The sequence below is a fragment of the Stigmatopora argus genome, chromosome 8, assembly GCF_051989625.1.
Source record: "Stigmatopora argus isolate UIUO_Sarg chromosome 8, RoL_Sarg_1.0, whole genome shotgun sequence".
NCBI lineage: Eukaryota > Metazoa > Chordata > Actinopteri > Syngnathiformes > Syngnathidae > Stigmatopora > Stigmatopora argus.
The window spans coordinates 9561811-9574174 of record NC_135394.1 but is presented as its reverse complement, the minus strand read 5'-3'; the positions used below and the strand labels follow the sequence as shown (position 1 = coordinate 9574174).

The window sequence follows — 12364 nt, the reverse complement described above, 5'->3', positions numbered from 1 at the left end:
TGTTTCCACTACATTAATATAGAAGGCCACTGCACCTTCAAATGTACTTCTTTTTTCATTCTTTATAAATTAATTTCCATGCATGAATGGTTGCCGTCCTCCGTTTAGACTGCAAAGGAGGATGAAGAAAAAAAACCTCTCTTCAAAAAGGAACATTTGATTGCCTTGCTCAAAGCGTGGAGTCACAGTGGAGCAAACTGAATTGAAGGGTGGAAAAGTAGTTTATTTGAATGTTCTGTACTAAGCCCAGCGAGTACTGACACGAAATCAACCCATTTAATAGTCTGAAGTTGATATTAAAATAAAAATATTGTAATGATCTGGAACCATTGATGGAATATAGAAACGGTGATTACATCAAGTTGAAGGTGTTTGACAGTCCAGTATCTCTGCCTGGCTATTAATTTGTGGAACACTGGCATTTACATCTGGAATTATAGGATGTAAGCTATTACTGCATCAGCATTTATGACAAAACTCATAAAGTCAGAGCGGTGTGCATTCGTCCACCAAGCTGTAAATTATTATCTGTACTTCTTTTTTTTTAAATAGCCTGGCTAGGCTCCACCCTTAGTGTATGAGAGTGCCAACAAAGCCACGAGTGAAGGACAAAGACTATTGCTCCTCAGCGGGAGTCCAGCAATCCAATCCTATTATCTGGGCGGCTAATTATCCTTGACTTTGGTGGGGTGCCTGACATCTTGAATCATCGTTTGGGATCTGCCACTCAAAGACTGATTTCCTCACAGACGCATTCTTGTTGGATGGTCTCATCCGTTTAGACTAGGTAGATACTTAAAGCGTATTTAAAGGCGGGCAGCAATATTGAGTTCAAAGTGTCACCTTGTAGAATTGCCCCTTTCCAAATAAAATTCTAGAACAGTGTTTCCCAACCTTTTTTGAGCTGCGGCACTTTTTGCATTGAAAAAATCTCAAGGAACACCAGATCTGAAAATCTTTTCATTTAAAACTATCTCGCCTATATTAACAATAGCATTCTCATCAAAGTTTTATCAGCAGGAATCACATAAACCTCCAAAATTATTCCAAAATCAAATTTTTCACACTGACCTAATGTCACCAAAAGTTGATGTCTGCAGAGCCTGAACAACTTCTGGTTCGAGAAATGCAAAAATAAATAATGTAGTGTTTTTAATCACATCATTTTATGACTTTCCCCCAAATATTACTTAAATCTCCTAATATTCCATTAAAAAAAAAGATTGTGCTCAGTCTTTACATCGCCAAAAGTTGATGCCCTAGAAACCAAACAACTTCCGGTTCATGTTAGAGAAAAAATAAGCAACAAAACGACTGTTTCACAATTTGACTCTAGTAATAGTATAATCTAACGTTCACCATATTTTGATTTTAACCTTGTAATACAGGGGTAGGGAACCTGTGGCTTGGGTGCATATGGCTCTCCACTAACCTGTGGGGTAAAATATGGAAACTATGGAATTATTTTTTTCATTACACTCTTCTGCATGGATATTCTCATTGATACTCATTGATTAGCAACAACGTAACAATGTTGTCAAAATAATTCAGAGACTTTTTGTACTTTAAAAGTGGTGAAGTGTCTAAAAAAAAGCACTCATTTTTATGTATGTTGACTTTTAAATTCGGAGCATGGCTCTCGAGGATTAACATTTAAAAATATGAATTGTTTATGGCTCTTTCCGTCAAAAAGGTTCCCGACCCCTGTTGTAATAGATTACTTTGTAGACTAGTACGTCCAATCAATTTGAAAGTTCTATTGTACGGCTGCATTTTATTGAGTCAGTTGTGCAACTCTTCTTTGTGCCTACATATTTGTATTATACTGCCCCAAAGTGGCCAAGGGGCACATACAACAATGTCCATTGAATTGAAAGAAAAACACAGATAATATTTTATGTGGGCGGCACGGTGGGAGAGAGCGGTTAGCACTTCTGCCTCAAAGTTCTGAGATCAAAGGTTCAATCCCCGGTGGTTTCCAACCTTCCTGTGTGGAGTTTGCATGTTCTCTCTTTTCCTGCGTGGGTTTTCCTACTGTTTTCATTCCAAATCCCCAAAACATGCATGGTAGGTTGGTTAAACGCTCTAAATCAGGACTAGGTATGACTGTGAATATGAATGGTCGTTTGTCTCAGTGCGCCCTGCCATTGGCTGGCAACTGATTAAGGGTGCTGCCCACAGTTGGCCGGGATTGGATCCAGCAACCCCGTGACCCTGGCGAGGGTGAGCGGGATGGAAAATGAATGAATGAATATTTTATGCCATTAGCATATGCCTTCAAAAAGTACAATAATGAAGATAACTACAAAAATGACATTAAAATCACCATGGTAGTATATTCATTCCCCTGGAAGAGCTTTGAAACACAAGAAAATAATTGGCTATGTGAAGAATGGAAAAAGGACAAGAATAGAAGGATGTGGTGTTATCGGCCCAGTTGCAGAATCGCGGATGATGCAGTGTGCTCACCTGGTTGAACCTCCGAGTGAAGGCCACAACATTTGGAGCTGAGCTGTGCTTTTCCTTCTTGTTCCAACCGCAACTTGACAGCTCCTGAAAAAAACACAGAATCAGGGGAATTGTCATCCAGAGCCAAAGCCAGCTTCCCCTCAACCCACATTTTTTTTAAACCAAATTTTTGAGAAGAATTGCTGTGAAATATAAATTGCATCGAGGAGAGAACAGGAATCCACAAAGGCTTGACGATCTCAGATATGTCAGGTCTTTGTCCGCCACATAGGCCAATTAAGTTATCCTTTGTGTAAAATGTTGAAATGTGTTGAGAATCAGTTTTAAGATGCACTAGCCTCTGAATGGTAAAAGCACCAGCAGAAAGGCTCTGTCTGGAGACCAAGGAAACCAATGTAACTAAAATTATCCCCGTAATCCCAGTCAGACCGCTCATCTCGAAGAAAAACATGATCTGCTGTATTAGGACGGCACACAATAATCCTATATAGAAACTTCTGGTGTGAGAAGAAAGAACCGCATTTGGACCTTCGCGTTTGTAATATCCAATGACAAATGGTAAAACCAGACAATGGTTAGGTAAGATCCGAGTCCCAAATGTTGCTACAGTCCAGACAAGGATTTAGAGTCAGGATGTGGAAGCAGAACCATGTCTCACTAAGGTGAGTCAATTATTTATCTAATAAATTATGCTTCCGCTTGCTAGGCCTGTCAATCATCTTCCACGGCTGACTAAGTATTCCCAAAATTAAGGATATGATCTTGACCACCAACCAAATCTTATAGACTTGTAAAACACGAGATTAAAGACAGGATTATCGGAAGATTATATTGAGGTGTCAATAGGGAGAACCTGAATCTGTCAATTCAGCAAGAAGACAAAAAACAAACAAACATCTGTTTAAAACAATATTGTGATTGTTTTTAACGCTCGAAACTGTATTTTTTGGTACTACCAGTGGAACCCGAGTCACTTTAAATTGAGAAAAGTGGACATTTAGTGTCATTTAGTTGCTAATGATCAGCTAACAACTACAGATAGAATTTTGCTCCACTGGGTGCTGCGAATACGTCACGAGAAGTGTAATATAAACACGCGCTTGGTTGGGAAGAAGATAACCAGCTGCAGTGTAACCGCAGATGAGAATGACCTCATGAGTGATCCCGCAGCGGTTCCTTTTTCTATTGTCTACGTTGAAAGCGGAAACCTGCAGTGTCGGAATACCCGGGGAGAAGTGAGAATGCGCGGCGTGCCAGGACGAGCGCAGGAATAATGGAAAAATTGATTGAACAAGCGTACATCAGCTTGCGGCGAGGCCGAGCAGAACCATCAACTGATTGTCAGATTTTGCCAAGTTTTTGCAACAGAGCCCTTGTTTTGATAAAAAAAACAACACCCACAGGAGCAGAGAGAGAGAGAGTTACGACGGGGATAAGGCCAGCTGTATAATGCGGCGTCGCCTCCGAAATGTAGACCCTGGCTGGGATCTGCTTCGTGTCCCGGGCAACATTACTACCTTTTCCTGTGGACACCAGTCGAGGTGATGACTTAACCAGGCCCGTTTTTTTTGCTACAGGCCGGTGGATTGATCGTTTGTCAAGAGCAGTAAAATTGCACTGAGCGTGTTATAACGTCAAGTCTGCAGTGCAACCTTTGACACAGTTACTCTAGATCAATGTTCTCCAACCACTGTGCCGCCGTCAATTATTTATTTAGTAAATTGTGCTTCCGTTTGGTGGGCCTGTCAATCCTCCATGAGTGATGGTCAGATGTGCCGCGGGAAATTACAAGTCATACACTGAAATGTTACAAGAGAAAAAATCTTAACATTACGAGAATAAAGTTGAACTATTAGGAGATTAAATTCCAAATATGAGGAACATTAAATCATAGCTTGTACTATAACACAATTCAAATTGTAATACGTACTATGAAGATTAAGTCATTTTGTTGCTAATTTTCTGTAAGGTTAGGTGTTAGTGATTGGCTTTGAGGGCTTCAACTAATATTGGGTGTAAATTTAAAAAAAAATCGTAATGTTGCGAGATTGAAGTTCTTGTTTTTTACAGATTAAATTTAAGAACTTGAACTTATTCTTGAAAATGGCTTTTACATGAATGAATTCCTATTTATTTATTTTTTTAAAAATCAAAAAAATTAAACATTCCCTGAGAAATATTAATGCTCTTTTTATATGACCCGATTATTCCCAAAAATAATCAGTGATTAGTCAACCATCAAAATAATCTTTTGGGTCAACCTTACTGTAACGAGTGAGGTTTGACTTTGAGTCTCACGTGGCGCATTGAAAGTCATGAAGACTACAGGACACCACCATCGAGGAACACAACCTTCAATCTGCAAGTCTGCAGGATTCTAAAGGATTCCCTACAGTGTGAAAGTGTGAGAAATGCACACGCCGGGACATAAAATTGAAAGTGATAGCCATGTTTCCCGAGGACTTTAAAAAGTGATGCTTAGCAGACGGGAGGAAGACACACCACATAACTCAATTGGCTGATGTGGTCGTGAGTGACTTTCAGGCAGCGCTCTCTCCGTCACTTAATATTTCATTGACTCCCATCTTGAGGTGATCAACTTTCAAACATTCAAATGGAAAAGACTGTTTCTTGGTATGGAAAATGACCGACGTCCATACGATCTACAATATCGGGGGCCATTTTGACTTTTGGCAGCACAGATAATTACAAGTAAAATAAAGACAAGCAATCACAATTTATAGTCTTCAATGAATCAAATGTGCATGTTCCTGGAATGCGGCAGGAAGGTGAGGTATCCGGGGAAAACCCACACAGGCACAAGGGAGAGATGCAAACTCTTCAAGATTTAAACCCCAAACCTCAAAACGACAAAGCCTATGTGCAAACCACTAGACCAGCTTGTCTCCCGTTGAACAAAAAAAATGACTGCTGAGCAGTGAGGTCAAACGTAGGTTAGCTTTCTTTGTTGAATATTGTTTTTAATAAAACTCCCGCACTCTGAATGAATCCCGTGGAAGACAGGCTACAGCTGTTTCTTTGACCATTATGAAGGAGCATCATACAAAAACATCTGATCTGATATCATGTGAAGAGCAAATAAGGATGAGTGGGAGCGCTGCAATGTCAGAAAATCAATTTACAACATCCGAACACAGAGCTCCTCTCATCTCGTCTTGGGAGTATATATTCTTTCCATTTTTCTTCCCTTATCAAATAAAAAAAACTGCACAATGATAAGGCAGTAATTGCTGCCACCCCGCCCAGTCGAAATGGATTCGATGTCTATCTTGGTCAATGGCAGAGAAACATGATTATTTGAAAACTTTCACTATCAATGGCAGTGAAGGCGCTAATAACGTCACGTCAAACGTTGAAAATGAGACTAAAAGAACTGAGATGGAAATGGAAAAATATAAAAATGATGCTCTGATCAAAATTATGCTCCTATTAGTTTTCTTATCCAACAGTTACCATCTGTCCGCTTTTACGACTGTCTAGAATCTTCAAATGGCCAACTACATATTAATTGAAGCACATTATGATGTTGGAAAAGTCTTTAGTAGAAATCTAAACAGGTGCCAAGTTAAATGACTATTACACAACCAGTTATTTAATACGTTCTTGCTCAGCCAGGGAACAAAATTGAGACGGCGGGCAGGCGCACACACACACACACCTGCTTTTTGCATTATATGACCACGAAAAGGACGAGGAAGTGGAAAATAAGTCTTTCAATCACTAAAGTATATTTTCCTCCTCCAGAGGCCAAACTCACAATACGCGTGGGCTCATAAAGCTCACCTGGTGGGCGAATATAAAACAGACGTGAATTTTCTCATTATTTAGTTCACCGTTTTGTGACTGGTCATTGCTGGCAGTCATTTAAAAAGCAGAGCCCATTTTTTGAATGTATTCATGAGATATCTCACCTCTGGCTGAATGGCTTTGAACACGGGTGCATCCATAAGCGTAATCTGGCCCTGTGGGGAGATAAATCAAATAGTTATTAAATAGTGATTGTTTTTGCTACTTAAAAATCAGTCCTGAAGAGACAGAGTGCCCTCTTGTGGTGGAGGAAAAAAGGGACGTTTGTCAAACTACGGACTCACATTGCAGCACTAGTGAGCAAGGTCACTCTCATTAATGGTGGATTTACACTGCAGGCTCAAGCGAAGCTATTTATCCAATAACTACAATATATTTCTAACGATAAGAGCATCAAACAACAAGTTTATATTCATAAACAAGGTGAAACACAATTTAATGCAGGTTAGTGGATCAATGCCCTTCATTTGTATTTGACCATTGTATCGCCATTGATAAATTATTTTCCAGTTTGTTTTTATTAACGCTGTTCTCCATAATTATCCTGCAAAAAAACATTAAATATTAAAAAGCCAATTTGCAAAGAAAAAAACAAGAATACATAATACAAATATCAATTTTTTGGAGCTTTGGCAATTAAATCCCAAAGGTGATGGTTTAATCATGCAATTTCCAACCTTGGTGGACAATGTCCATTTGAAGATCACTTCAGTCCAACAACCTTTGGTTGTATTTATTAAAAGGTCCTCATTGTGACACCAGTTATTATTCCAACCCAGCTCAGCATATCACATTTTTGCTTAGGTTTCAAAAATACACAGCGGTAGTCGGACAAGGCCGGCTAAAAATGCAAACACGCACGCACTTACAGCATATTCTTCCGGTGTGACCTTCAGCACGTCGAAGACAACCGCATCAAAGCTCTTCTTCAGCTCAGAGGAGCCTTTGTCACTAAGAGAATCCGAGCTGCTGCTCCTCTGAAAAAATAAACGTACAGTTCAGCGAGGGGCCAACAACTCAGAAAAAACAAACAAAAAACAAGCAGGTTTTGAGAGGTGAACATTTGGGCAGGAAGAGTATTGTACAAGATAAATAATATAAACAAAAGAAGGATTTAGACATTAACAACTAATATCTACCCTTTATTATGTACTCATACATGTTATCATGTCATGAGATGTTGGTTTACAGTGTACTTATAAACCATAGGAACATTATTATTATTGTTAATACTTTGTTGAATATATTTGATGTGTGTATACAAATAATAAAAATCCGAAGCCTCGCCATAAGAGTGCCTCCCTTTAGCCTTGGCCCCATAATGTCATCACTCTGTCGCTTCTCTTTATATCGTAGCCTGGAAATTTGAGTTAGAGGTGCAATAGTATGTAAAAATAGCACCTCAATTTTTCATTTAATAGCTCTATTATTTCAATAGACAATATAGAAAATAATGTTATCATGGTCCAGAGGAGTCAGCAAAAGTTGTTTTTTTTCCCTATTGCGTTTACAACAATTGTCGGAACCTCCGCCATCAGCAGATTAAAAGTACCTGTACTACAAGCATGTGTACTTGGATGGACTTTTACTAAAAATACTTGTACTGGTGCTAACTGTATGTGCAGCGATTTATTGCAGATTTCAAGGAAATCTAGTGTTGTCAAAGGTGGCCAACGAGTTAAATGAGTGCCCTACAAAGAGATAAATTTAAAAAAAAAATGCCTAGGGAAACGTCGATAGACAGTGAGAGCCAAGTGTCGGTGAGGTGGCCTCACCTCAGAGATAGTGGCAGCAGTCGGGGCCAGGCTTAATTGGCCATTGGGGAAATCCATCATTCCCACAGCACGCAGCTCTAGCGCAGAAGACCGTCGTTCATCATGCTCCGCTGCAGCAAAAGCCCGCCCTGCCCAGACCAAAAAAATACAAATCGCAACAATACATAGTCATGAATATAGTTCTCATAGTAGGGTAGCACCACCAACTGGTAGCAAGGCTCCTTTCCACAACAACAAAGCAAAAATTGCGTAGGACAGACCGAAAGGAAGATTAGGAGAAAGATTGGAACTCAACAGCTTGCATGACTCGAGAATGATACCCTTGAAATGCTATAGAATGCATGACCTCATTGTATGTTCGTTGTGATTGAGCCACGGGGCCAATCGGGTGCTTCGGATGCAAATGCAATTTTACGCTGACTGATCAGGCGACGTGCAACAGAAGCTTTACAATCTACAAAATAGTACTCTGCGGCTCACCGGTTGTGTGTCAGATGAGCATGATTTCAGAGGTGAGTCGAGTCTCTCCCCACGTGTTGCTGTTTTGGCCTGCTACGTGGTGTCCCGCGATTGGACGTTGAAACTGAAAGGACAGAGAAGACAAAATCGTGTTAATTCAAATGCTGATTGACATTTTTCTCTGTAAGCAAAGTGATGAGAAAAAAATGGTAAATTACTCATATATATTCTTTAAACCAGAAAATCCCAGTTTTTCTTGAGAGCTAAAATATAGCACCAATAATTAAAAAAAAAAACTATACTCAATGAAAAAAGTGCTGTGTGGAACATCAACATTTCTCATTTTGATTAACGGCAGATTGCAAGGAAAAATTAGGTGCATACCGCCACCTACTGTCCAAAAGCGCGTATCACCTCCACGCCGACAAAATTCTAACACTGACAGGGCAAGACGTAATTTTTCCTTATTTAAGTCTGATGACATGTATTCATTATTTTTATTCATTCAAATTGAACAGGATTGTTAACAAGTGTTTTTAGTTGTGATCAATAATTCCACATATCATTCCCCAGAGCAAATGAAAAATTACATTTAAAAAAGGCAATTATTTTCCCCTTAAAGACGATGACACCTAGTTTAATATGACTTGCATCAAAGATTTGGGAAAAGAAAAACATTACATGAAATTGGCTGGTCATACTGTGTAGTAATATAAAACACCCACCAGGCGGAGTTATGAGCATTCAAAAGGATCCGACATGTAAACTGAGATGCACTACTAGTGGGGTTTTTGTGGGATGAAGGGAAAGCAGCTTCAGACAATTGCTGCATGCTGGCAGGCCTTTGGATATCTGTTGGGGGTTCAAATCCCCTCCCTCCCTACAGTTTGTTATCACAGAGGGCAATGACAAACTCATGAGGAGAACAAACATAGGATTAAGATTTTTTTTCTGGGGTAAAGTCAATCTTAAACAGCCGTTGATTTTTAAAACTTGAATTTTAATTTATACAATTCCCATGGTACCCGCCCATTCACCAAATGTGAAATTAACGACCATGTAAATGTTTTGTAAACTGCTTCTGTCTGCCAATATCTTTTGCATATGTGCTTAACGGCGGAGCTAATTTGCATAGTAACTGTCACCCACGTCGAGAAACACCCGCAATTTGGCAGCAAGTGCCCAAAAACAATCATCCACGAACATACCCCAAAATGTGAGAAGTCCAAAAGGTAAGCAGATGGATATTTTATAGCTGCAAATATCAAATTGTGGGAGACAAAAAGATCTCAATAAAACGCTTTAAAAAGAAAACACATTTCAGTGCTACAATATCACTGTCAGATGCCCTAATTGAGCCATGTCAACATCTAATGAAGCTCTTTTGTCAGTTAGGCGCCCACACATAGCAGACACCTCCTTCTGAGTCACCAGCATTTCAAATCCATCTCAACCGCCACGTAAAGAGAATATTAAACTGCGGGTGACAAACCATCCAAGACGTGCCATGGCTTGTTGGGGAGATTTGGAGCTGGGTTGCTAAATGACGTTCACACGCTTGCAGACGGACTGCTTGTTGTTGTGACATACACAACAGGTGCAATTGCGCTCATGAAGACATTCCGTGACAAAACCTTGGCATTCCAAATGATAAGTCGCTTCACAACTGAAGCAAACTTCTATTGTCAACAGCTGTCCATCACATTTTTGAAGTTGGTTTGTCTTTCTGCACAGCTGAAATGACCCCCCCTCCACTCACAACATCTTAAAATAGTACACCAGGGTTGTCAAATGGACAAAGTATGATTGCCGTAGATATACACAACACATTTTATTCCACTGGTGGATTCTGACCTCCCTGTGTAAAGTGTGCATGTTCTCCCGGGGTCTGTGTGGGTTTTCTCCAGGTTCTCTGGTTTCCACCCACACCCCAAACAGACACTCTAAATTGCCCCTATGTAGGAGTGTATACAGTAGTTTAATATTTTTATTTTTAGAGTTATTACTTGATGTTTTTCAAACAAGTGAATACATCCAATGTAAAGTACTCAAGTAGTCAATACAGAATTGTTTTAGCTAATGATTACTTAGTTGCTATTGCGTATAATTGTTTTACGGCAGCCATAAAAATATCGATAAAATCCGGTTGGTAATTCATCATGGCCTTAATACCATTTGCTCCCGTTAATGTTTTATGTGTCCCAAGTCCAAGCAAACAAGCATGAGATTAGCACGTTTAAAACCTGTGAGGGGTTATTCAATGGAAATGTCATTTTAGGGCTTCCAGCGAAAGGTCAGAGTGCGAAACGGAACAGGAACAGGGTTGGTCTTTGCTGCGGGCGTCATTCACAACAAATGTTCACTCTATTTGCTAGCTCGTTTGCATGGTGGCCCATCCACAAACTGTCACTTGTGCCGGTCATTTTGTCACAGTGCTTCCTGAAACACACTTAAAATATTTCCACAATTTCCCCAAACCTCAAAAGCCACATACTGTTCATTCCACCCATTAAGGACTAAAGCTATTGAAGATGAATGGACCTTAAAAAATTGAAACTTAAAAAAAAAAAAAAACGCTCTACTCAAGCGTGCAAGCATTGTTTAGTCTGGCCGCAGCGGGACGTGATGCGTCAAAGAAGCGTGCCGCTGCTGCGCCAAAGTCAGGCGGGCAAAAAGTGGGTCAGTGTGTTGCGGCGAGGAAGTGATAGGCCGCTGAAAGTGGCCTCCTTTTCTTTTGCTAGGCAAACAACAGTGTCACCTGTGACGTTTCCAATTACTACTTCCACTAGAGTTCCTTTGTTCCACGGCAGAGCCTCTTTATTAGTGGGGCTTCAATAATGGCAGCCGAAAAGAGCTCTCCATATCTTTGCGGACCACCCACCCCCACCCTATCTACAGCACAAATACACACCTGCTTGTCCAGTTACAAATGCTCTTTCCGGCACACATTCTTTCCATGACAAACACCTGTTACATTCAAAGGATTTTTTTTGCTCACAATACACTCTTACAGCAACACTCACAAAACCAGTCACTCTCGGTCTGCGTTATTTTTATAACATTTGAACTATGTTCACAATTTTAGCTGTCACCATTAACATTTTACATTTAAAATACTGTGGTGTATTGAAAAGGGATGAACATTCAATTTCTGGATTCAAGGCAAGAATATATTTATTGAGTTAATCTCTTGGGGTCACGGTTAGGCCATCTGGACTAAAACTGACCATGATTATCTTTTTAATATCATATAACCTTGATTTTTTTGCACAATTGCTGAATATTTTTTTAGCTGCTCACTTGAAAGAATTTGCAATAAAAAAAAACTAGCGTAAACATTTTATTTATATTTGAAGACTATTTTGACAGGCCAATGTAGGTTTTTTCATTAGACAGTGAATGGTCTTCGATTGTATATTAGCAATAAACTAGCGAGTGATCAAAAAAAGGAAATGTATTTAGGATTTTAAAGCCAAATATGAGTCATTTTCTGAGAAAGTATTTACTTTAGTCTTACGGTTTACACCAAATGGATGGTAATATACTGTTTGAAACCATCAAAATAGACATGGTCCTTAAATTGAACTGAATCCTTATCGTGGTATTTTTTTCTTCCATGACCTGTTAACATTCTCTTACGCAAAGTCACTTCATACATGTACAAACACACACAACATACTCGCAGTCAGTCTATTACTATTTCACCACCACACACTCAAATGACCTAACAAATGACACATGCACGATCTGTAACAAGCGCGAACACGCACATAAGCAAACAACCTTTTATAAGCATGCCTTCCCTTTGGAAGCATGCATGTACACAAACATAG

At 39.6% G+C, this 12364-nt stretch overlaps 1 protein-coding gene across 3 annotated transcripts in view; it reads right to left on the bottom strand.

Moving 5' to 3' along the window:
• Positions 1 to 12364, bottom strand: part of ralgps2 (Ral GEF with PH domain and SH3 binding motif 2) — a 50005-nt gene that overhangs the window by 28468 nt on the left and 9173 nt on the right. For 2 of the 3 annotated variants that reach the window (XM_077607380.1, XM_077607382.1), the window contains exons 2-6: positions 8553 to 8655; positions 8073 to 8200; positions 7167 to 7274; positions 6402 to 6452; positions 2470 to 2553 (exon numbers count right to left, since the gene is read on the bottom strand). In XM_077607380.1, the coding sequence (XP_077463506.1) occupies positions 2470 to 2553; positions 6402 to 6452; positions 7167 to 7274; positions 8073 to 8132 (303 nt within the window). In that variant the 5' untranslated portion in view covers positions 8133 to 8200; positions 8553 to 8655. Of the gene's footprint in view, positions 1 to 2469; positions 2554 to 6401; positions 6453 to 7166; positions 7275 to 8072; positions 8207 to 8552; positions 8656 to 12364 lie in introns of all 3 variants that reach the window. The other variant, XM_077607381.1, reaches the window with a different exon arrangement.